This window comes from Notechis scutatus, chromosome 4, assembly GCF_049901735.1.
Source record: "Notechis scutatus isolate UNSWTSFEM ecotype Mainland chromosome 4, rNotScu1.2, whole genome shotgun sequence".
NCBI lineage: Eukaryota > Metazoa > Chordata > Lepidosauria > Squamata > Elapidae > Notechis > Notechis scutatus.
This window is the reverse complement of record NC_142012.1, coordinates 107,310,423-107,336,648: the sequence shown is the minus strand read 5'-3', so window position 1 is coordinate 107,336,648 and position 26,226 is coordinate 107,310,423. Positions and strand designations below refer to the sequence as shown.

At 41.2% G+C, this 26,226-nt stretch overlaps 1 protein-coding gene across 3 annotated transcripts in view; it reads left to right on the top strand.

Annotated features, from left to right (window-relative positions):
- Window positions 1-1,092: 1,092 nt before the first annotated feature.
- Window positions 1,093-26,226, top strand: part of DOCK1 (dedicator of cytokinesis 1) — a 414,443-nt gene continuing 389,309 nt past the window's right edge. For all 3 annotated transcript variants that reach the window (XM_087964320.1, XM_087964319.1, XM_087964318.1), the window contains exon 1: window positions 1,093-1,267. In XM_087964320.1, the coding sequence (XP_087820446.1) occupies window positions 1,222-1,267 (46 nt within the window). In that variant the 5' untranslated portion in view covers window positions 1,093-1,221. The remainder of the gene's footprint in view (window positions 1,268-26,226) is intronic.

Genomic DNA, 26,226 nt, shown 5'->3' with positions numbered 1-26,226 from the left:
TGACTAACATTTAGAAGCACATCAGCAACCAATGCAGCTTGCAGAGGTGTGGTTATGCAGCTACATTCTGGACCAGCGATTTTTCAAGGGTAGCCCCATATAGAATGCAATGTAATAGTTTAAACATGAAGTGATTAATGTATTAACATCTGTGAGAAGAGATTTATGGACAACTAAAGGACTGGTTGGGACCATGGTTCTCTTGGCCACAGCTGCCACATTTCCCAGGTGGCATCTAGTTATATCCATGAGGTGATGAATGCTTTCATTTCTGTACCATCTGCCTTCATTTTTCAACTGGTATGCCCCTCTCCTAAAAAAAGGGATAGTTAAGACTTTAACCATAAGCGTAACCTGGCATGCTTTTCACCTGTGTAGGAAGGGCAGCAGCTCTTTTGAATTCTACTGTATGGTGCAGTGTTGGGGGTTTCAGTTCAATGTGTGGAGTGTGAAGGATGTGTTTTAATGGTCATGATGTGCACTGAAGATGGTGTTTGATTTCGTTGTACGAGGTGCAATGACAAACTAAAGTAAAACTTTTCTCAACGTTCATCCAGTGCACAAACTTGCCTTCTTTGGTAGGATGATCCCCTGCATACAAAATCAAATCTACAAGAATTGCTTGTGTAATTTTTAACTGTAGAGGCTTATTTGTTCCTGAAGTTAGTCATTTTGCATGCTTTCAAATAGGTCCAATATTAAAATGGACGCCAACATTCACTTTCTTCTTCGAAAGGAAAATAGCCACGTCAAACCGTCTTGTTTCCTACACAGGTGAAAAGCATGACGTGCCGCTCCACCGGGAGAAGATAACACGGCTACTTGTGGCTAAAGGCAGGGAAAGGTGAAGCAACGCGGGGCGGTTTCAGAACCGGGAAGTGTCATTCTCAGGAACGGAAAAGACTTTTCAAGAGGAAGGGAAAACGGGCCCCGCCAGCCCGAGGAAGGATGCTTAACGGCGGTGACGGTGCCGCCGAGGGAGCCTCCTTCCCGTCCGCAGCGACCGCCTGGGTTTCCTCTCCAGGCAGGGCCTCCCAATCCCTGGCTCCGCCTGCACCACATGACCGCTCCCGTTGCCTGCAAACTTTCTTCTCCTTGTCCCGGGGCGGCCGCGACCGAGGCTGGAAAATGGCGGCTTAGCAGTGTCGCCGCCGCGTCAGTCTCCGCCTCTCTCCTCCCCGGCTTTCCCCGACGGCTGGCGGGCTCGGGCTCCTCTCAGTTATGACGCGTTGGATACCCACCAAGCGCGAGGAGAAATACGGCGTGGGTGAGCGCTTTCCCTTTCCCCTCTGCCGCCCGCTGCGGGGATCCCTCGCTCGTGGTGCGGCTCCCAGCGAACTTCCTCAGAAGTTGAAGCTGCGCGGCTGAGAAGCGGGTGTCGCAACCAAACCGAAATCTTCCCCGCCCCTGACGAGCAAGTGACTCGTCTTTTATCCCTTTCCTACCCGACGCCTCACTGGGGCGCTTTGGGGAAGGGTCGAGGCTGGCGAGACAAAGCGGCTTCATCCCTTCTCTCAAAAGGCCCGCGCTGATGAGGGGTTGAGGGGGGGTGATTGAGAGGCTCTTGTTTCGCTTTACTTCCCATTTCCTCTGCCGAGAGAGGCTTCTATTCCCTACCTCCTTTCTGTCCGAGTCTTTCTAGCGTCGTTTGGAGTTATCTCTTCTTTGATATCTTAGTCCTTTCATTATTTTCCCCTTTTGTTGCTTTTTATTTACACGCCCCCATGTCTTCCACGAGTTTTTTGTTTGTTTGTTTGTTTGTTTTTTTGTTTGTTTGTTAGGGAAGCGAGGTCCAACCGAACCGCACTTTTCTAACCTGCAAAACAGGACTCAAGTTTCTCCTAACACCCTCTTTCCCCATTACCTGCTGAATTCTCCTTTCAAAAGAAAGGAAGTGGGGGGAAAATCGGTGTCCACTGTTTTTAAATCTTCCTTGCTTAGACTTATTTTGGTATAGAACAGACAAGTAGGAATGAATCCCTGTTGGATATTGTTTCTTTTCTGGAAATCTGGCTAGTGATTGGTGCCATAAGCTGAATATGGAGTTTGAAGTTTTTAAAAAAATAGTCTTCTGTGCAATAGTCTTTCTGACGGGGGTATTAGAATTGAGTCCCATTGCAGGACACACCAGTATCTTGCACTGTAGATACTCAGCCTGTCTTGTTAGTGTTCAATGTTGTCTAGAGGAGCCTGCAATTATATTGTCTTTAGGATAGGTATGCAGAAATATTCATTAGTATTGAGATTCTTACTAGATTAGTGAAACCTTAGTTGATTTATTGCATGATTTAAGTAATGGGAGAAATAAAACAAACCTGAATGAAATGGATTTCTTCTATTAAGATGATGGTTACATCAGAAATTACTTCAGAAGTACCATTCTCAGCTATGTATGAAAAAAGAAGGAATGTTTCATCTAAGGAAGTACTTGCCAGATGCAAAGTTTTAAATCTGGCAGTGCAGCAGTACGTTATTATTCCCATAGGTGTGTGCACAGATCGTACTAAGCCATAGTTTGTTGAATAATCCAAAATTAGCTGGGTTTACAATTCTGATTTATTTCAGGTTTCAAAATACTGTTATATTTGTAGTCTGAAAAGCAAAGTAGCGAGCAATATTTAGGTTGGCATGTATTTTCAATTTGTGCAGTTAATAAATATGTTGCATCCAGAATATTGGAAAATTTATTAAGTCACAGTTAAGTTCACAAAGAGTAAGTATATCTTGAGAGCATAGTTGGTGGTTTTCTAGATGTGAGAGTGCTACATTTTTTTAGTATTGTTCACTATTGCCATACTTACTTGCCAACATTTGAAGAAATGCACATTGTGCCCACCCCTGTGATATATTCAACTATCCAATAAAGAAGCTATTCTTACTTTCTGATGCTTTTTCCAAATGAAGTAGAAAAATAATAGCAGTAGAATGTTGGGGATGAGGAAAAAGAAGTGCAAAATTGTTTATTCTTCTCTTTCCCTCTTCTCTTTCTGTCATATGTCTGCTTTATTTGTGTGGATTTTGAATGAACCCATGGTAGGAAAGAAATATACCTGTTGTATTCTATTAACAGCTTCAAAATCTGATGCTTAGTGCTTGTTTTTAGCAATATGCATTATCTGTATAGTATCTAATTTCACTCACATTAGGACTATTGGAAAGAATTGAAATAATGAACATGAAATTATGCAATAGTATTCAGTATTTACATTAGTAAAAATAGCAGATAATGCTAAATAAACTTTCATAATGCATCACTTGTGGTTTTGTTTCATGTAATATCTGCCTTGTGCAGGCAAAAAACCCAATCTATTGCTTTTCTCTAACCTGGTTCACCAAGTTAAGCTATTATTAGTGCTGTGAGATCTGGATTGCAAACTAATTCTAACTGCTGCTGTCTAATGATTCTGAACACAGATCTGATAACCCTAATAATAATTTTTCTTATAGTAATTGACTTAAAATATTGTATCATGCTATATTTAAAGTATTATTTATGCAATCACATGTTTTGTAAACCAACTATAGTTTATTTAATAAATTATGATTAAGCAAACCAAAGAGCGAATGGGCCCCGCATGCTATGATAACCCACATTATATGGAATAATCCACACTTGAAAAATGTATTCTTTGTTAAGTTCAGATAAAACAAATTACATTATCATACTATATGATAGGTGAAACTACATTGAATGGCTCATATGCACCAGGAATCATACTTTAATTATCCAACTGCATGGACAGGGGCCTCTGAAGAATGTATGCATTTTGGTATTAAAGTGCAAGTGCTGTCTTTTAAGTACTTTCATAGCTTATCACCCATATTTTAATCTATTTTTTCCTTGAATCTATGTGTCCATGTGAATAGTCCATACTTCATTCTATTGTGTGAACCCAAAATATTGAGTTGAATGAATGATCTTCAGTTCTTCATTCTCTGATCAGAAGTAATGACACACAATACAGGCAGTCCTCAATTTAGGATTATTCATTCAATGAGCATTTGAATGTATGGTAGCATTGAACAAAGGGTCTAGTCCCCAGAGTTATGGCCATTGTAGCAATCATGTGATCACAATTCACCTTAGGGGAGCTTCAACTCCTCACCACCCACTTATCTCTCCCATCTATGCCCTTTGGTCCCAAGCCATCCTAGCTCTACTTTGCCACCTTATTGCTGCTACTGCTGACCAAGCATGCCAGTCCTTGCCCATGCAGGTGCTAGCCACACACTTTTCCCCCCAGGTCATACATGCAGTTTCCTCACGAGGAAGGTGAGCCCCATGTGGCCAGAATCTGCCTTGTAAAGGCTGGGCACACCTCAATCAGCAGCAGGGGTAACAAAATGGAGGTCAGATGGAGTGTAGGGTGTAGAGAGCGACTGGGCTGGGCTGGCTGTGGCTCTGGCTGCACTCTTGCGGCTGGATTTCATGCTGCAAAGGGCTTCATTCTAAGTTGTGGCTCAAGGGCTTCTTGCAACCTCACAGCTGTGCTGTACCAAGAAGTCACGTTACTTCACACTGCTGGGCTGGACTGAGACTGGGTTTTATGCTGCAGCTTAGGAGCATTTTGCAGAGCAGCAGTGTGCCAGAAAGCCCCTATGCCACAGTGTGGCAAGCACACTCAGAGCTGTGTGCTCTGGAGCTGCTTGCTGTCCCACAAGGCAGGATGCAGGGCAGATATGGGGAAATAGATGTGGGGAGGGGGAAGAACTGAAGAGAAGGTAGTCCCTTACTTTACTAAGGCTCATGGCTGGGAGAGACAGAGTCCCAAATGGCTTGGTTTGAAGTGGGTGTCAGCTAATGACTGGTGGAATTTAGTTAATGCCAATGTCGGAATTATTGTTACTAAGCAATGCAGTCATGTGATGTCTTGGTTTACAATTCCATTATTTAGAGATAGTAATTCAAGTGCTAATTGTGATAAGTCGAAGACTACCTATAGTTCAAGTGATGAAGACATTCATCTGTAATATAGTATTGTTATAAGGCAATAAGATATCCTGATGATCTGTGAACAGGGGCTGGTTCTCTAAATAATGTTATTAAAAAACTCCTGTGTTTGATTTATCTTGGTAGGTTCCCCCTATTATCTTCTTGGTTGTGAATGATTAAGGCATACTAGTAAGATCGGCTTCATTTCATATGCTCTAACTGCTTGTAATGGCTAGATCTTAACCTTGATTATCCAATTTAAATTCAATATTTTTGAGGTTCAGATGTCTGTTACTGCTGTCATTTGATTAAATAAAGAATTAATTACACACTGACATTGTTTTCTGATTATTGACAGAAAAATTTACTTACTTGTACATATACTACCAGGTTTGATTTTTGCAGTATTTATTGCTTGTATCACATCTATTCAGAATTCATTTTGAAGCAGTATTTTTAGAAAATATTCTGCCAGCCTTAGAGTATCTGGAGAATTCTTCATCAGGCAAAACTAAGGATTCCACATTTTTGTGAGCAAATAGACCCATCATAGAGCAGATGTGGCTATTATACATATTGATTACCCTGGTAACTGTAGTTAATTATAAAATATCTAGTTATCAGTTTACTTTTGTACACTTCCAAACAAGGTTTTGATTCTAGCTATCTTTCAGTTTTTTAAAATGCAGTTGAAATTGTATTGTGATTAGTATTTTGAGTTAGACATAAGCTGTCACCTTATTGGATGATACTAAACTACTCAATATTGCAAAAATCAAATGGTTATGATGAGTTGTAGAAAGATCTTTTTAAACTAGGAGAAAGATCAAAAGACAAATATGGTCCAATTTAAATAAATGCAACATTAGGCATATTAGATACAAACAAACACTGATGGGACCTGAGCTATCCAACAAACCAATAAAAAGATCTTGGGGAATAGTGGACAGTGAAGATGTAAACTGGGGGGGGGGGCAGTTGTGAAAAGGACAAATTTAATTCTAAGGGATATTAGGAAAATGGTTGATATAAAATGTCATCTTTGTAATATGAAAATAGTTCTTTTTCCTACATTTGAAAAATATAAATAGACTTGGAAAAAACACAGAACAAGGCAGTAAAAATAACCAGAGGGCTCAGCCTTTTTTCTTCCATAAGAAAAGGACATTTGAGATTCTTGCTTGGAAAAATAGGTGATGACAGGATATATTACTGAGGTGCATAAAATCACTTCTGTTGTGAAGAAAATGTTTGGGTGAAATTTTTTTATCATCCCTTAAAACACTAGGACAAGGGTTCACCTGAAGATAGAAGGAAATTTAGAATAAATACAAAAAGCACTTTGTTACACCGAACATAACTAGCCCGTGGAGTTCATTACAAGGTGTAGTGATAATCACTAATTAGGGGGATTAGATAATTTTATGATACAATAGGGTTATTTGTCTTGAATATCTATTATAGTGTCTGGATTTGGGGCAGCATGTCTCCAAATAGCAATGACAGATAAAATATTGATGTCTTTATCTACTTGTGAATATCCCAGTGACATTGGATTAGTCACTGCAAGAAACAAAAAGAGAGACTAAGATGAGCCTTCACTTAATCCAGCAGGCCTATCTATATGTTTAGTTAGCAGGATATCTATTTCTGATTTTTTAAATGGAAATAATTTCTCACAAATAAAAATCAGGTAGGATGGGAAGCTTGGCTAGTATCTAGAGAAGTCACTACAGGTGCTTGCCTAAGGATTGTAATTGAGATTGGAATTTCCATCACCAAGCAAGGTAGTCTTAAAGTGTGACATTATATGACCACGCTACTTAGCAACAGCAGATCTGGAAATCCCTGGTTACTGTTGTTAAGTGAAAACTGCACGGATCATTAAGTGATGACCTCATATGATCACAATTTCTGACTCCCTGCCAACTTCCCCTTTGACTTTGCTAGCAGAGAACATTGACAAACTGGCAGGGAATGCTGCAAATCACAATTATGTGACCGAGGAATACTGTTGTAGTTAGAAATCTGATGTAAGGGATGGCAGCTATAGAGGGGGAGATGGTGTAATGGACTATGGTGAAGTGAAAGTTTACCAGGAAGGAAGCACATTCCAAGGAGGAGGGGAAGGTGGGATGTTAAAAGGCAACACAGTCTTTTATCTCACCTAGAGCTGGATTGGATACAGAGGAAGAGAGTTAGGGTAGCCATTCCCAAGAATCTCCCAGGATATATCCTTTAGGGCAGGGGTCGCCAACCTTTTGGACTTGAGGGACCACCAAACTCTTAATTTTAAATCCCAGGGACCACTAACCAGTTCTGTGGGCATGGCCTAATTTGTGGGAGTGGCTTGGTGGTCATGTGACTAGCTGGGCATGGCTTGTATGTAAATATTATAAATATATAAATATTAATTTTTTTTTATAAAAAAGAGCAACTAAATCAGGCAAAGCAGGCATGCAGATTGAGTTGCTCACAGAATCATTCAGTGATCTATCTGCCATCGGCTAGCTCAGTCTGTCACATAAAATTTGCTTGCAAGCAAACTCATAAAATTTGCTTGCAAGCAAACTCATAAAATTAACTCACAACACGCCATGTTTGTAAATATTGAATTTTTTATATATAAAAAAGAGCAAGTTTTACCCAAAATCAGGCAAAGTAGGCAGGCAGATTGAGTTGCTCACAGAATCATTCAGTGATCTATCTATCTGCCACTGGCTACCTCAGTCTGTCACATAAAATTTGTTTGCTGTGAGTCTGCACTGAATAATAGAAACTTCAGTGCTAAGGGAGGTTCAGCTGTGCTTAAAAGCAGAGTCGAAGATCTAAAGACTAGCTAGAAAGCAAGAAATCCAACCATTTCCTGCTTCCTAGCTAATCTAAATCTCCTAGCACAGCAGAACATCTGATGGGAAAAGGAAAAATAGCAATTTAGCAGGCAAGCTTGATGGGTAAGGAGTGAGTGGGCGGGGAGGGTTCCCACGGGCCACGTGGGCAGTGCAACCTTGAGTTTCTGTGCAGCCTGGATTAATTGCTTTGCGGGGTGCTCTGGGGGTGAAATTTCTCTGCATCCCACCAAAATTATCTTGTGGTCCACTGGTTGGCGACCGCTGCTTTAGGGTGAGAGTAGTATTGGTTTATTCTAACAGGATTCTGTTTACTGATGTAGCAAATAAAGAACTGAAGTTTGGCTGAATTGTTCTATGTCATACTTGCGCTGGACTAGTCCAAAAACAATTATCACTTTTCCGGCAGTGTTGCAAATTTGAACCATGAACAAATGGTTATTAAATGAGCACCATTTGTATACTGGGATCCAAGAAACAGGATGGTGAACTGGAATTCTACAGGTTTGAGAGTGATACAGTGCATTGTATATGAAAGGAAAGGGTGCTTTGGAGTATACAGGAGTCTACACATAGCATCTGTCTATAATCCATTAAAACAGTTGTATTTTTCCCAGATTATACAGTATCTGGAGGAAATTACACAGCTCTAAAGCAAAATTCTCTTAAGTTGGAGTTGATTTCTGTGATGACAGAGATACACATGTAGTTGATACAGATTATATTCCAAAATAATTGAGTATTTTAACAGTCTTTCATGTGTTTGTCTTGGCTATTCAATAATGTTCACAGCTTCTCTATTAGAATTTAATTAGTGTTTGATAGAAAAAGTGAGAGATTTATGACATTTATATTCCACAGTGTTTTTGAAGAAATATTTTTCACTTCGTTTAATATTTCCGAATCAGTTTATATTCATTTGCATGTAACTTCTTTCTGAAACAAGCAGAACACACACACACACACACACACACACACACCAGAATATATTCTAATTAACTAGTATGTAAATAAGAAAGAAATTTTCTTTGTAGAATGACATCTTAGTAAGTATTGGGCATTACTCCTTTAATATTATTATTTGTTGCTATTGCTGAGATTGTTTTGCTTGACTTAGTATGATACATATGCTTGACATTTGATTGGAAATCCTGAGTTCTTGCTTAGCATCATGTATGCCACCAGTTGATTTTTTTCTAAAAAAATGTTATATAGTTTAGTGTGATAGGAAAATTCAGGAATAAAATTGGGTGAAAGAGAGGGAGGGGTTGTCTAATGTGTTACAGCCCTCAACTTGGTGGGTTAAGACACTGTGTTAAATCCAATACAAACAATAGTGTGATCTCTGAAGCCAATCCAACATTCAAACTACATAGGTATGCGGTGTTGGAAGGCAGGACCATGTTTTATACTTGAGGTTTGTTTGATTTTGACTTAGCATATTATGCAAAAGCAAATAATTGTGATTTATTCAATACATTTGATTAAAGAAACCATGGCTTAGCACAGTAAGAATTAGACCACTGTATCTTGACTGATGGACAGTTTATATATATGAAATTATAATGTGGAATTCATGGAAGCTTATTGATAAACTGCTTCTTATTGTAGGGGATGTTACCTGTTTTCATGGCAGTCATTGTAATTTCAGTTGGGATATTTTTCCTGGTCCTGAACATGTGAGGCTCCAGTTGAAACAAACAACTTTTAATTCAGGGTAATTTACAAGCAGTGTCTGTTCTACTTTACAAGAGGTATTTTGCATGATTTGTGCATCTCAGAATTGTAAGTGGAGCATTTTGCCCTGATGCTGTAGTGTATATACATAATGTCTGTTCTATAAATCATTTAAATCCCAAGAAGAGATTTTTGATTTAAAATAACACTTTGCTGTTATACTTGGCATGATTCTTTGAAATAGGAGAATTGTTGTATCATTAGTGTCTTATGGTAAAATCGGACTATGAGTTAGCTAGGTGTTTAATGTGGAATTTCAGATTATTAGTGTAAAATCATTTCAGTCAATCCAGATAAACAAGTCACTGTATCATCTGCAAGAATAAAAAAAGAATCCGGTTTTTTTGCCTTTATTTGAATGAAATGCATTAAAGACAGCAGACAAGGATCCCATAGTTAACCACTATTTTATATGCAGGGTGGGCAGCATCTCACAAAGAGTCAGGCTTTAAATCAGGAGGAGGAGGGAGTCCAATATCCAGAAGCATTAGGCCAAAGGCAGTAAACCTTACAGCAGGAAGGAAGTAGTAAGAAGGAAGGAATGCTCACAAATACCTCAGGAGATGCAATAGGCAAGCATAAGAAGAGTGACACTAAAGAACTCAGAGCATTTACATTACTGCTCAGAGTAGGGGGAACCAGCAGAAAGAGTTCCAGGTTGGCAGAAGGTGGTAGAAGGTGGCAAATCCAATATTGCTAAAACCAGGTGAACTGGAATTCATTGGATTCATTGGATTATAGTACTGAAGTATATAGGATTTTTTTTCCCCAAAAGAAACTGAATTGAATGTAATCTGATAAGTATTCTACATTTCAAAAGAGCTGACTTCAGTAAGGTAATTGGATAGTAGGAAGGATTCAGTACCTTGAAATCCTGAAGGGAAAAATAGTGGGGGCATCCTGAAAATTGAGATAATTAAGTTCCAAACATCAATACCAAAGAGAAAAGGGAAGAAAGGTATTTAATGAGACTGGTATGGTTGCATAGTGATCCCTCTAAGAAATTGAAAAATGAAAAAGTCTGTTTTAAAACAAATGGAAAGCATACAACAAAAGAATATTAAGAAGTAGCCCTAATCTATAAGGATAAGATCTGGAAGACTATGGCTCAGAATAAGCTGAGGCTTTCAATGAATGCCCAAAACAACAAAACAGTTTATTTGTTTAGGTGTGGAACAACAGGAAGATCTTGGTATACTGGCTGGAGAAGATGGCAATACTGTGATGGACAAAGAGAGAAGACTGAATTACTTAATTTCTATTTTGCATCAGTCTTTTTGCTGAAGAAAATGGTCCAATCTGTCAAAAATGGTATCATAATGGGCAGAAAAGAAATGCAGATGAAAATAGGCAAGGAAGTGATGACAGAACCCTAGCTGCTCTGAATAAATTCAGGTTGCCAGGTCCAAATGGATTACATTCTAGTGGATGTCATCTCAAAATTATTAAGTGTAATATTTTGAGAATTAATACTGGATAGTGGAGAAGAGGCAGAAGAGTTAGCTTTTCAGTCTTTTAAAAAAGGGGAAAAAATAGGAAATTGCAAATCAGTCAGCTTGATGTTGGTATCTGGAAAAATACTAGAAAAGATAATTAAACAGTGGGTTTGCAAGCCCTTAGAGAGAAACAAGGAACAAACAAACTAGAAGCTGGCATGAGTTTCTTAAGAATAGGTTGTGCTAGACTAATTTTACTTTTTTTTGTTATAGTTTTTTGTCAAAGTGAATTTATTAGTAGACAAAGTGAATACATTAATAGACAAAGGAATGCTATGAATGTTGAATACTAGACTTCAGTAAAGCATTTAATGAAGCTGACCTTAATTGATTCCTTGATACAATGGAGCAATTTTGGATGGACCCTGCAGAGCGTTTGCAGCGTGACTACTATTATGAGACAACCCAGGAGCAAAACACAGCACACAGAGATTTGGACATTTAACAGTAGTTTATATCCAAGACATATACAGTAATATACGTGGTAGGCAAATACCTGACAAGCAATCAATCGTCTTAACTCCACACGGAGAACTCTACAATAGAGACAGGACACAAGGAGAGAGAATATGCCCTATAATGGCTGCCTTATATAAACACCTCTTAAAGTGGTAAAACTTCTGTGGACCTCTTCGTCTAAAACCGGCAATACCAATGCTGATTCATCTTCAGTGCATCAGCCATACATTGCATCAGCCTTATAGTGGCTGGTCAGCTCTTAAATCTCAATACCTTAACAGACTTACTATCAGATTGATTTCAGTAGGTTGAATAACTGACCCAGTCAAGGGTCCTTAGTGAATTTTTTGCTACGTGAAGTTGAGTATATCAGTGTTTTATCCTGGGCTCATTGTTTAATGTTTTATGTATGATTAAATTGACCATCAGTAACTTAAGTTTAAATATGCTTGGGATACATGCATGTCCATTATCCAACAAAAATTAAAAATTAAATTAAAAATAGTTAAAAATAATAAAAATCCCAAACATCTTGAAGGGGAGACTTGATGGATCACTAGATCTTTTTCTGCTGTCAGTTTTCTATATATATAGATTGGATGATAGTAGAGATAAACAGCACATTTGCAGACACCACAAACTTAATTCATATTTTGCTAATCACTGCCACTACTTTGTTTCTCCAAGGGTATCTCTGTGGGTCTCTAAAAGCTTGGAGACTGAAACCTGTGAAGAATCATTAAAGGAACTAGTTATGTTTAGCTAAAGAAGAAAAGGCTAAGGGAGACATAATAGCAATCTTCCATATTTGAATGACTGTCATAGAGAAGAGGATGTAGATTCATTCTCTGTAGTGCTCCAGGGTAGAACCAGTGGGTGGCAGGCAGTTTTACAGAAAGAGATCCAAACCCTAAATAAGGAATAATTTCCTGACAGCAAGAATTATTAAGCAGTGGAACAGCCTGCCTCCTGGAATTGTTGATGCTCTGTAACTGGAGGATTTCAAATAAAAGTTGGAGAGTCATTTGGGATGGTGTGAAGATTCCAGCCCTGGACCAAAAGTCTTCCAAGATCCCTTTCCTATCCTGTGATTCTATAATGTTGTATACAATTATTTGAACAGTTTTATTGTTTTATCCAAGCAGGTTTTGAGTTGAAGTAGATTTTTTTTAAATTGAATGTATGTGGGGAACAGACATGGGACAGAAGGACAGAAACTGAAGTCAGGCATAAAATAATATCAGAATTTCAATAGCATCATTTGTATTGGATATAGATTGTGTGATATATACTATGCTTTAAAATAATATCAGAGTTTCAGTAGGATCATTTTTTAGGATATGAATTGTGAGACGTTTACCATGCTTTAAAAAAAGAAAGAAAATTTAGCTGTGTGAAATTTGAATAATTTGTCATTAAAACTAAGTACATTTGGGTTGTTTCAGTTAAAAACAATGTTAAGCTTGCAGCAGAATAATTCAGTGTTTATTCTTTTATTGTAATGGAAATTTTGTCTTTTGTCCAGTGATCTTGAAAAAAATAGCACTAATTATAATATATTTTTTTTACAATAGCTGTGAATGATGATCATGTCCAACAATGTGGCATGTCTCTAATGAATTTCAAGGGTTTGGGAGTTGAAAATAAATGCATTTTTGCTAACAGAAGGGAGAAGAGTGAACTGAATATAGACATTATCATTTTCTTGCAACTGATGGTTTTGAAATCTGGTTCTGTTTTCTGCCTCACTGTTTTTTCTTTTCTTTTAAGAGTGACTCAAAAAGGCTTACTTCTGTGTGGCAGTATATAGGATTATGCTGGCAATACATCTACTCAAATGGTGCCTCCTAGGGCAATAATTATTGACCCAAGTACCTCAATTGGACAAACATACAGAATATCAGGATTCATTATTCCCATGGGAATTAAATTTATTATGGCAGCTTTCAGTGCCACTCTGCTGCTGCAGTCAGTTGCAGTCATGTGATCTGCTTTTCCAGTTTTCTCTAAAAGTTTCCCACAAGTCAATGGGGAAGCCAGTAGAAAATGTCGCAAATTGATCAGGTAAGCCTCTTTCACCTGTACAACCTCTCTAGCCCCTCGGTGGTCATGCCATGCCAACCACTTTTGGACTCCTGTGCCGACCATTTCTTCTGCACCCCGTGCATTTTTCTTGACCTGTGTGGCAACCCTTGCACCTCCCCGAGTTGTGTGGCACCTCTTGTGCATCCTTCCAGTCTTGCACTACATCCTTCTGCACTCTCCCTAATCTGTGCAGCACTTCTCGTGCACCCCCTCGTCCTCTTACTTGCCTTCTGGCCCTGGACTTGCAACTTCCTGATGACTTCCCTACCGACTTTCTTTCTGCAAGTTTCCCACAAAGTAAGTGGGGAAGAGAGGAAATGTGGGAGCGAGGGAGGAAGGAGGGAGGAAAGAAGGAAGAAAAGAAGAGGAAAGAAGAAAATGAAAAAAGGAAGAAAGAAAGTAGGGAGATACAAGGAAGGAAGATGAAGGAAGGAAGGAAGAGGAAGGAAGGAAGGAAGAAAAGGAGAGAGGAAGGAAAGAATAAAGTGAGAGAGAAGGAAAAGGGTCAAAGGAATGGAAGGAACAGGGAGGGAGGGAAGGGAAGGAGAGGGAAGAAGGGATGAAGGAAGGGAAGCAAGGAAAAGAGATGGAAGGAAAAGAGGGAAAAAAGGAAAATAAAGGGATGGAAGGAAGGAAGACAAAGAAAAAGAAAACTCAGAGAGAGGAGGGAGGAAGGGAAGGAAGGATTTCTGATGCCCCTTGTTAGTTTTCTACAAAGAAACTCAATAGGGAAGCTGGCAGGAAATCAGAAATCAGTCCTACTTGCACTACTTTTTTGTTTGCCATGGTCATTCTGTTTCTCTGTTTAGGTAAGGAGATGATGACTCAGCTGTCACTGGTTGTCTAGTGTTTTATATGTTGTTTAATAGAGGACAAGGTGGCTAGGTACTGTTACTGAAGACTGAAGCATAAATTCACATGTACTCAGAAGGAGTTACTAAATGACAACAACAAATGTTATGAGGTTTTAATGTACCAATTTAACCTTGGAATACAAAATTAAATGTAAATAGATTATAGGTAGTCCTCACTTAACAACTCCAATTGGGACCCCCATTTCCATTGGTAAGCAAAGCGATGATTAGGTGAAACATCAGGTAACCACACTACTTAGTGAAAGCAGTCTGGAGCCCTGGTTGGGGTCATTAAACCACACTTCTGCTCTGCACTTCACCTATTTTCATACACCTATCATCTCCATCTTTGCCCCTTTGGCCACCTTGCATTCTGCCACCATTGCGGTTCTGTACTTCTCTCCAGTACCCACCCTCCAATCTTCTGCCCTTGCCTCTCCCAGCTGACGTTTGCTGTCATCTTCCTCCTGGTGGATGACTAGGCATATGTAGCTTGCCTGCTCATGAGCCAGCTGCTGGTTGCTCTCAGGAACACCTTGAAAGACTCCCAGAAAGGCTCTTTGTGGCCCTTGGGAAGGCCTTGCAAGGTCAGCTGCTGCCTTGTAAATGATTAGGGCTGACACACCTCAGCAGCAGCAGCAGCAGAAGAAGAAGATCCCAGTCAAATGGGGTCAGCAGGGTGGTAGAGTTATAGAGCAGTGGAGTGCTGGGGTGGCAGGGGCAGGGCAAGCAAAAGGGCAGAGATGGGATACGGGTGAACGGGAGGGTTTGAAGTGCACCCTGTGGTTGTAAATGTGGGTGGACTGCCAAGTATCCAAATTTTGATTGAGGGGGTGCTAATGTACTGTTGCAAATATTTGTTATATTCTGGAGCTCTTGACAATACATATTAACATGTATTGCTGTTAAGATGGATTGATCATAAGTTTATTAGCTAATTTAGTCATTAGAGAAATTACACACAGACACAGACACATACACACACTGCATACATACACACACATATACATATACATATATATATGTTTTCTGAGGTTTTCGCGGGTATTTGTATGTGGGTATTTGTATTTGGTTATTCGGGTTTTCTCCCGCGTAAAATTGGAAGTATCTAGGCGACGTTTCGATGAAGTCTCATTCATCTTCAGGCTTGTGTCTTCGGCTTTGTGCTTCTCGGAGTAATGTGCGCTTGCAGCTGCTTCTTCCTTTTAACTGCTAGTGGGGGTGTGACTTGATTGGGTGGGGGCTTGGCTGTGTTCTGATTGGCTGGGGGTGTGTTCTGTTTAGGTGGGGGCTTGGTTGTGCTCAGGTTAGTCTTAGTTGCCGGGGCATTTGAGCTGGTGAGCTGTGATCCTGTTGTTTGGCTTCGCGTTCGTGGTCGTGCCACATCTTCATGGTGGGCATCAGTTTGCTTCATGTATGGGTCGGAGGGGTTTGAAGTGGGTAGTGATGCAGCTGCGGTACGGCTTCTGGTCCGTGGTCGTGTCTCAACTTTTGTGTGGGTGTGAGTCTGCTTTTTACGTGGAAGTGTGGTGGTAGCATCTTGTGTGGCCCTCGTGGGTGTGGGTCTGGTGTCATTCTACATGTTAGGTACTCGTTTGTTCATGAGGGCGGGTTTCCAAATGGCTGGTAGGCGGGAGATATCATCTCGTTTATTCATGCTGTGTGGGCGTTTTTCTATCTCTATGGCTTCTCTGATTATTCTGTAGTTGAAGTGTTTGGTTTGGCCGATAGTTCTGGTATTTTTAAAGTCAATCTCATGTCCTGTGGTTTTGAGGTGTTGGACCAGGGAAGAGGTCGGTTCTTCTTTTTTGATTGAATTCTTGTGTTCATATGTGTGTGTGTGTGTGTGTGTGTGTATAATAATACATACATACATACATACATACATACATACATATATATATATATATATATATATATATATATATATATATATATATAATCTAGATGTTTATGTGATGTACACCTAGATGTTTTTGTGATGTACACTAGGATGATGTTCACTCGGTACTTGCTATTTTGCACCTTTTGGTAAACATAAGTTGTCAGTGTTCCAAATAATGCGCCCATTGTAAGCAGAACTTCAAGGCAGGTAGATTCCTCAAAACATTTATTGGATACATCATATTGGCATAACTGGTGAAAACTGACTCTGAAAGTTCCCACGGTTTTCACCTAATTAAAAAGTAAAAGTTCCCCCTTCCCCCCAGGTCATCGGTTACATTGTCCAATAGTGGTGCTGGCAGGTTGCTTGGTTACTCCATTCCTCTTCTTCTCAGCCACCTGTTGGAATGACCTTGGTTCCCACAAGAAAACTTTTTATTTTGACGGCAAAGCCGAATTATCTACATTTCCTTCCCTTCCCTTTCCCCCCCTCCACTTTGAGCCAACAATGAAGCCTCAAAGTTGGCCTCAGCCAGGTTCGCTTTAGGGTTGACATAAGTACTAGATAGCCCATGTATTACCATTTTATGTTAAAGGCTTTGCTGCGGTCAAGAGAAATGGTCTATAGCAGTGATGGCTAACCTTTTCAGCTTGGTGTGTCGAAAATCGGGAAAAAGTGTAGCCTTCCTCGAGTCGTGTGTCACTTCAAGAAATATTAATAATTTGGTTTATGACGGACTGGGCTGGGGTGATCACACAGGGCTGTGAAACTCGTCTCCCTGGTCTCAGGGCTGCAGGTGCAGGATGTGGGGATCGGAAGGCCACCTTACAGGGCTGTGAATCTCATGGATCTCCTTTCCTCCTGTAGCGTTCCTGACACAAACCTTAGTTTATGGCGGTTAAAACTGGTTCTCTGCTGCAAAGATCTTGCAGCAACGGTGACACCACGCCTCCACGCAACAAGCAGGGAGCAGGGATTGGAGCAGAGCACAGGCAGCCTCTAAATGTGCAGGTTTTCCCCACACCAACAGGCGTGTCAGTCAAAGTGCCTCGGCGTGTCACGAGTGACACACGTGTCATAGGTTAGCCATCACTGGTCTATAGCATTCTTCTAATTTGTAATGCTAGTAATCTATGAAAGCGTATCTATGTTACCACATTGAAGAAATTAGTGTGAATTAATGTATCAGTAATCGACAGTGAAACACTTCTACAGTCATAGCCATAATATTTTTATAGATAAAAGCCTGCTTCTAAATAATATATATTTCTTTATGTTACTTAGCCATCTGTAAGAATAATCCATACTTCTCCGCTCGTCTGATATCATAGATCAGCTTGTCAATTAGTCAAGTGCTGATTTTATATCCCCACATAATAGATTGTACCTACTTTAATTCACTTGAAAGCTATGACTTAAAGTCAATTCATTTGCAGTCTTAAACTTTTAAATGTATATCTAACTTTAAGTAGGAGTATCATGTTGTAGCAGTAGTGTACAAATTTTTGAATATATTCATTGTTTTTTAAAATTTATATGGCTGTTTGAAGAGTTGAGCGAAAGAAAAGAGTTGAGCTTTTCTTTTGAGCTGTATATTCCTGTGCAAGGCTGTTTTTTTCTAATCTCTTTAGTTCAAAAGAGTTACTGCTTGTGATATGTATCTCAATAACTTATTTTCCGTATCTGTAATGCTTTGTTGGTCAGTGTGACACTGTATGGTGTATAAACATTCCTGAAAAACTGTTTTCCTTCTGTGAAACCAATCTTTAGGGTTAGATTTATAAATCATCCTGAATATTCATTGTAGATATAAGGGAAAATTACTGCCTTGGAACAAAAGGCATTGTAATTCATTTTATAAATATTATCGCAAAATGCAGTTGTAAGGATGACTCAGCTTCATATCCTGGAGTATTTAATGCAGGAATATAGATGAGCCAGAAATTGTTTTAATGGGGGAAATGCATTGTTTCTTAACAGGATGAGTGCCATCAAAGACTCCAAAAACAACATAACCATACTAATGTGATAAAATCCTTATAAAGCCTGCCAAACAAATATGCCCCAATATTCTGTTTTGTGAGACATTTTTGTCTCTTTTTAAAACATAATTTGTCTTACCTGTATATATGACAATTATAGAAATGCAATAATTGTGAAAGCATGTGAAAGCATGTTGTTATTCTTTGTTCTTTTCCTTTTTTGAGCCTGATAAATATTAGTAGTCATAATAAGTAGTAGTAAAGGTAACTATATACAGTATTTTTAAACTGCTGTTGTTTCTTTGACACTTGGATTTGAAAGCACTTTTCTACAATACTGTAGTCTTTGCTACACTCCAGGATGCTGTATGACTAGCTCTTGGGATGGCTTTTTGGATGTCTCATGTTTTATATAAATCTAAGGATTGCAGTACATGATTACTTAAGAGAAGCAAGTATCTGCGCAAGTGAAGCATGGATTTCAAAGAGAATTTATATTTATAATTGTTATATTTATAACTATTTTTAGAAAGATTTTTGAAGGGAAATTGGGAAAACATAAAAAGAAATTGGAAACTTTGTCCTTCCCAAGTTCATTCTTCTTATATAGATGGGGCAAATGCATTTCCTGAACATTGAAAAAAATTGAAATATAGCCTGGTACAACAATTAGGAAGAGTTGAAAAAGCAAGATCCAGGTTCAGTTCTTAATCTAGTAGCAGAAGCTGCTCTGGATACCTAAATTTTTTGGTGAGCTATACAGGTAGTCCTTGACACGTTCATTTAGCAATGGTTCAAAGTTATGAAACCTCAGAAAAAGTGAGTTATAACCCAGTCTCATCTTGTCATCTCCAGGCAGCAGCAAACTCACCCAGATGGTGCTCTTGTTGTGGCTGGGGACTTCAATCAAGCCTGTTTAAAGACAGTTTTTCCTAAGTTTGTGCAGTACGTGCAATTTTCCACCATAGGGAAGAACACTTTAGACCATGTGTACTCTAACCTGAAACAGGCATATAGAGTAATCCCCCTCCCCCACCTGGGTGCATCAGATCATCTTTCACTTCTGTCATGCCCGAAGTATGCCCTTCTCAGGAAAAGAACTCAGCCAGTCATGAAAATGGTTAAAATCTGACCAGAGGGTGCTCTCAGTCAGCTGCAGGACTGTTTTGAAACTACTGAGTGAAGTGTATTTGAACATCAAGACCTGCATGAATACACTGATGCCGGACTCTCTTACATCAAAGTGTGCACTGACAGTGTAACAACAAACAAGTGCATCAGAGTCTATGGGAATTGTAAACCCTGGATGATTGCCGAGATATGGACACTTCTGAGAGCCCGGGATTCTGCCTTTAAGGCAGGGGACAGGGATATATAGAGGCATTAAGGGATATATAGAGGCATTAGAAGAGGCATTAAGATGGCAAAACAACAATACAAATATAAGGTGGAGAACCACCTAGCAGATAACAACCTGAAGTAAGTGTGGGAGGGACTGCAATACCTAACTAACTATAAGGACAACACGAGGAACATGGTCAATGCTGACACCTCGTTGGTAGAGGAGTTGAACATCTTCGCCTGCTATGAGGTAAAAAGACCAGACCCTGTAGCCTCTGCCTGCCAGCTTCTGATTCCCAGCCACTCACCCTATATGAACATCAAGTGAGAGCTGCACTGAAGGCTGTAAATCCCAGTAAAGCTGCAGGTCCAGATGGGGTGCTGGGGATAGTGGTAAAGACTTGTGCCGATCAATTAGCAGGGGTCCTGACAAAGATCTTTAACATCTCCCTGCAAACAGCCTGTATTCCATCATGCTTGAAAACAGCCACTATTGTCCTTGTCCCCAAGAAAACGGCAACTAACTGTCTAAATGACTACAGTCCTATCACGTTAACATCAGTAGTGACAAAATGCTGTGAAAGACTGGTTTTCCAACACCTTAGGATATGCCTCCACCAGACTTTGACAAACATCAGTTTGCCTACAGAGGAAACAGGTCCACAGACGACACTATAGCTGCTGCCTTACATTCTGTAGCGAGCCATCTGGAGAAACCCAGAAACTATGTTGATGCTTTTCACTGACTACAGCTTGGCCTTCAATACTATCCTGCTGAGCATCCTTATTAAAAAGCTGACTGACTTGGATTTTCCCTCTTCCATCTGCGACTGGATCAAAGACTTTCTGAGAGACCGACCACAAACAGTAATGGCTGGGTCTGTCACATCCACTTCCCTGAAGCTTAGCACTGGCTCCCCACAGGGCTGTGTGCTCAGTCCCTACCTGTACTCGCTGTACACATATGACTGTGTATCGTTTATCCACGGTGATCATTAAGTTTGCAGATGATACTACCGTATTGGGTCTCATTACAGGTGGAGACAAAACAGCGTACCGGTTTTTTTTTTTCCAAAAATTATCCTCATGGTGCCTAGAAAACAACCTGCACCTAAACATCAGCAAGACAAAGGAGATGATGTTAGACTTCCGGAAGAAGAGAGAGGAACCCGCCCCACTTTACATCAAGGGGGGCTATGTGGAGAGAGTATCCTCCTTTAAATTCCTGGGAGTCTACCTCGGTGAAGATCTTACCTGAAAAATCAACACAACCCAGGTGGCCAGAAAGACCCAACAGAGACTCTATTTCCTTAGGGTCTTGTGAAAGAATAAAGTGGAACAATGACTGATGACCTCCTTTTACCGGTCCACAATAGAAAGCGTCCTCACATATTGCATTACGGTGTGATACGCTGGCTTGACAGCCGTGGATAGAAAGACATTACAGAAGGCGGTGACCACAGCACAAAACATTGTGGGCTGTTCCCTGATACCACTAGATGACATTGCTAGGGCTTGCTGTCTTAGAAGAGTGAGGAAAATTCTCAGGGATGACTCACATCCCGGTCAGCACTTCTTCACTCTCCTACCATCGGGTAGGAGATATAGAAGCATACAGCTGCACCAACAGGCTGAAGAATAGTTTCTACCTGTGGGCTGTCAGATTCTGAGTGGAAAATAACTTCATGTCAACATAGTATGATAGACTTGCAACAAGGTCACATAGTGTAATAAGATTGGATGTGGGTTAGGGACTTCTGTCCTCACTGTGAGTTGTGTTTGGGGTGGTGGTGAACGAAGGGAGGCTCATTATGCACATGTTGTACTCTGACAGTAAAGGTAATAATAAGTTGGTTGCAATTTGTTCACTTGGTAACAGGCTCACATTTAAAATGGTTGCAGCATCTTGCAATCATATGATCACAATTTGGGATGTTGCCAGCCGGTTTCTGACAAGCAAAATCAACCGAGCAAGCTGGATTCTCTTAACAACTGCATGATGCACTTAACAACCAGATGATTTTCTTAATGAGCATGGTAAAAATTGTCTTAAAACTGAATCCAATCAGATTATGATTCAACCAATGACTGCATTGCTCATCAATTAAAAGTCCAATCCCAATTTTGTTCGGAAGATGAGGATTATCTGTATATAGAGTTGAGTTCTTTCTTTCTTTAGAGCTGTTGCATGTTCTCCACTGAGCCGAAGGGAGAATCCAGGATGGATGGGTAGTCTCTAGTCTCATAGCTCTGCAGACTGAGTTGAAAAACTGAGGACACACCCTCTGGTCCCCAGTTCTTCACTCACTCAGCGTGTTCAGACCACCCTTTAAGAGCTCTGAATAGTTCAGATTGTAGAAGAATCTTCACCCCCTGGATTGAGTTTTTCTTTCTTTCTTCGAGAGGCTTAGAGCAGGTTTGACAGCTAGCCGGCTTGCCGGTTAGCACTTTTGTTTTTTGTGGTTTTTTGACTACCTTTAAAAAAAATTCTTTGCTGGTAGACTGGTTTTTGGAATTGTGATTGCAAATTTGGTTGGAGGTGCCCCTGAGAGCCCGTGTGGCCCGGGCTGGGAGGGCGGGAGTCAGTGTCTTATTCAACTCACTTTCTCCCTGTCTGTTCTTATTGATCTGTGCTAGCCGCGAAAACCACGAGGTGCTTCTGCCCCTTTTTGGCGTTGGTGGCCATTTCAGACATTTCGGGACAATTCTGCAGTTCATCTCCATGATTGTCCCTTGGGGGAGGTACTGGCCATCTGGATTGTATCCTGACCCCCTGTCCAGTCACCTGAGCACCGTGCTGTGAGATGCTTGAGACTGCCAAATTGATTGCGGTGCAGCCAGCACTGGCTTGCAAGCCTCTGATCTGTCAGGGCTTGTAGCAATTTTAAAGAGTCAGCCATTTTTTTTCCTTTTTGCTTTGACTCTTGCCTTAAATTGCAGAGCTGTGCTGAGCTCACCACTTCTGGGTCGCACAAGCCTCCTGAAGTGGTGGACAGCTGCTGTGACCAAAGCAGACAGCTTTAGGTCAAATAAATTTTGTTTTTATTTTTATTTTGCCCATGAATCAGGGTTGCTTGTACAGGGAGTCCCAGAGGATTACCATCATCAATGCCAGTCTGTATGGTTGGATGGCCCACCTGGGAGTCCAGGTTAGGTAGTCACAGGAAGAGCTCGCCCACAACATAAATTGGCTAGAACTCAGGGCTGCCCGCTTAACTCTCAAGGGTCTAAGGCAGGAGGTGATGGGGAGACAGATTTTTCTCCTCACAGACAATATGGCCACCAAGGCCCACATAAACCAGCAGGGGGGCACTCGCTCCAGATCTCTAATGCAGGAGGTGACTCGGTTGTGCAGGTGGGCGGAGAGACACCTGTTGTCCCTGCGAGCAGAAAACATCTCGGGAGTTTCCAATGTGCAAGCAGACTGGTTGAGCAGGCCCACAGTCGACCAGTCGGAATGGCGACTGCATCCCAGTCTGTTCCAGGAGATGATGGAACGGTTCAGCCATCCAATTCTGGATCTCTTTGCATCTCCAGAGAACTCGCAGCTCCCGAGGTTCTTTGCATGGTTCCCAGCACTGGGAGCAGAAGAGGTCAATGCTCTCCAGTGCAGGTGGCCCCAAGGGCTACTCTATGCCTTCCCCCCTTCCCCTGATTCCAGGAACAATCAGAAACGTACTGACAGAGAGGGCAGAGGTTCTGTTGGTAGCCCCTTACTGGCCCAGGCATCCATGGTTTGTCTACCTGGTGGGCCTGTCAGTTGCCAGACCCTGGAGAATTCCCCTGCACAGGATCTCCCTCAGCCAGGGCCTGATTGAGCACCCAGATCCTTCCTGGTTTTGGTTGACTATCTGGCGCTTGAGCGGGTGCTCCTGAAACAGGAGTAGTTTTCCAGAAGGGTCATTCAGATCATCCAGGCGGCCAGAAGACCTTCCACAACCAGGATATACGATGCATCATGGAGGATTTTCTGCGGCTGGTGTTCCAGTCACCTATTGGAACCTACTGCTATGTCTGTGGCAAATGTGTTAGAGGTCTCGCCCCCAGTACCTTGAAGAGACAGGTGGCTACCTTGGCCTCGGTTTTTTCGGTCAAGGACTCAACCACTCTGGCCCAACATCCCAGGGTGAAAGCCTTCCTTAGGGGAGCCACTAATTTGAAGCCACCAGTGGTCCACCGTTTCCCCACATGGGATTTGCCTAGGGTCCTGCAGGCACTGACTTCTCCCCCATTTAAACCCTTGCGTGAAGTCAGTCTTCGCCTACTCATGTGCTAGGTGTCATTCTTAGTGGCCATTATTTCGGCCAGGCGTATCTTGGAGTTGACGGCCTTATCCATCAGAAAGGACCTGTGCGTTTTCCATGCAGACAGGGTGGTTCTGCAGTTGGACCCTACCTTTCTGCCCAGGGTGAACTCCTTATTCCATCACTCACAGAAGTTGATTTTGCCTGACTTCTGTCCAGGGCCTACCCATGCACTGGAGAGAAAATGGGATGCCTTGGACGTTAGGAGGGCCGTCCGTATATACATCAAAAGGACCTCCTCTTTTAGGAGGACTGAAGCCCTGTTCGTTTCCTTTCAGCCATCAACTTTGGGTCTCAGGATGACACCATCTACTGTGGTTCGCTGGCTTAGAGCCTGTATTGCGAAGGCCTATGAGTTACTGGCTCGTCCTGTGCCCAGGAGAACCACTGTGCACTCAACCAGGAGTGCAGCGACCACTGCAGCCTGGGTAATGCAGGCTTCGGTTCTGGACTTTTGTAGAGCTGCGACTTGGTCATCTGCGGCCCCATCATAAGGCATTATAAAATTGACTCCTTTGCCTCAGCAGAGGTGTCCTTTGGAAGATGAGTCCTGCAGGGCGTTCATGTAGAAGTGGGGACCTCAGACCAATCCAGTTCCCTCCCATAGGACAGCCATCAGCCAGCTTTGGTATGTCCCATCCTGGATTCCCCCTTCGGCTCAGTGGAGAAGGGGCATTGGCCCTACCTGAACGCTTTGTTCAGAACTGGGGACTGTTACCAGGGGGTGTGCCCTCAGTTTTTCAATTCAGTCTGCAGTGCTATGAGACTAGAGACTACCCATCCATCCTGGATTCTCCCTTCGGCTCCCCAAGAAGAAGTGTTCAGGTAGGACCAACGCCTCTTTAACTAAACATTTCAGTTGCACTAAATATGAATGATATTCACAGTGCAGTTCAGGTTTTTTTTTTGGTGTGCCATGGTTCTGGAAGCTGCTCCTGGAAGCCTGAGCTGTGCTAGCAGTGCATCGCAAAGCTGCAGCTGCCCTAGGAAACTTCTGTCACCTTGCACTCCTCAGTCACTGCTCAGTCACTCTTGTCACCTTGCAGTCCTCCATCACTGCTGCCCAATGCTCCACTGTCCTGGCTGACCTTTGCTGTCTTGCTCCCATTGCTGTGAAGGTATGTCTGTCCTGGCCCTTTAGAAGGCAGCTGCTGGCTGTGAGGCCATCTTCCACTGGTTGTGCAAGGAAACCAGTATGCATAGTCTTGGGAAGAAAGCCTCATGCAATCAGCAGCTGCCTTACAAATGGCCAAGGTAGGCGTGCTAGATCAATAGCAAAGATCAGTAGGATGACAAAGGCCATGGAGTGCAGAAGGCATTGGGGGAGGGGGGGGAATTGGCAGGGGGGGAGTTGAAGTGCCCCTGCAGTTGTAAGTGCTGTCAGGTTGTCAAGTGCCTGAATTTTGATCATGTGACTGGTTGTAAGTCAAGGACTACATATACATGCTTCTATAGTTCACTGTTCCTGAAGATTAAAAAGATTACAATGCAGTAAGTCTCTGAGATAAGCACACCCTAGTTTAAGAATGACCCATAGTTAAAAGTGGAACCTTTTGCAGCAAATTTCAAATTGAATACACAACAGTTCATTACACAATACTACTTATGCAGTATCATACAATACAATAATACTGTTTTGGCTTACATAAAAATTCAACTGAAGAGCAGACCTTGGGAATGGAATTTATTCTTAAAGTTGGGGCTACCTGCAAAACAATAAACGTACCATTATTAACCAAATGATAAATAACATTGCATCAGTTAGCTATGGCCAGAGCCAAAATAATCGGTTGAATAATAGTGCTTGTATAGCCTCCCTAAATATGAGCAATGAGAAAGTAAAGCAACTATTCAGGGAAAATTTATTCTAAAGCGAAAGGTCTAAAACAAAGGAGCACAGCCTCTCTGCAACAGCTGACCTGCCTCTTGGTGGGCTGGACATTAAGCATTCTTTCTTTGAATGAGCACACCTCGCAAGATGGCTATAGAGAAAAATAGGAGCAATATGTATGCTATCTTGAACTCCAGAATGAAAAGGTGAGATGTAAATCTAATAAATATAATCTTATGTTTACCAACTAGGATAATAAATATTTTCCATATAGTCTCCAAAGTTGCACTAATCTTGAGGACACCTAGTTAATTATAATGGTAGTTGTAGCCTAGCTGCCTCAGTCAACTCAAATCCTTTCATTAATCTTTAAAGTAGGAAGAGAGAAAATGGACTCCTTTGTAGCCATATTTAGACTGGATTCGTAGTTGTACTAAGCCATAATATGACTTGTTTTTTTGTAGTGGGTT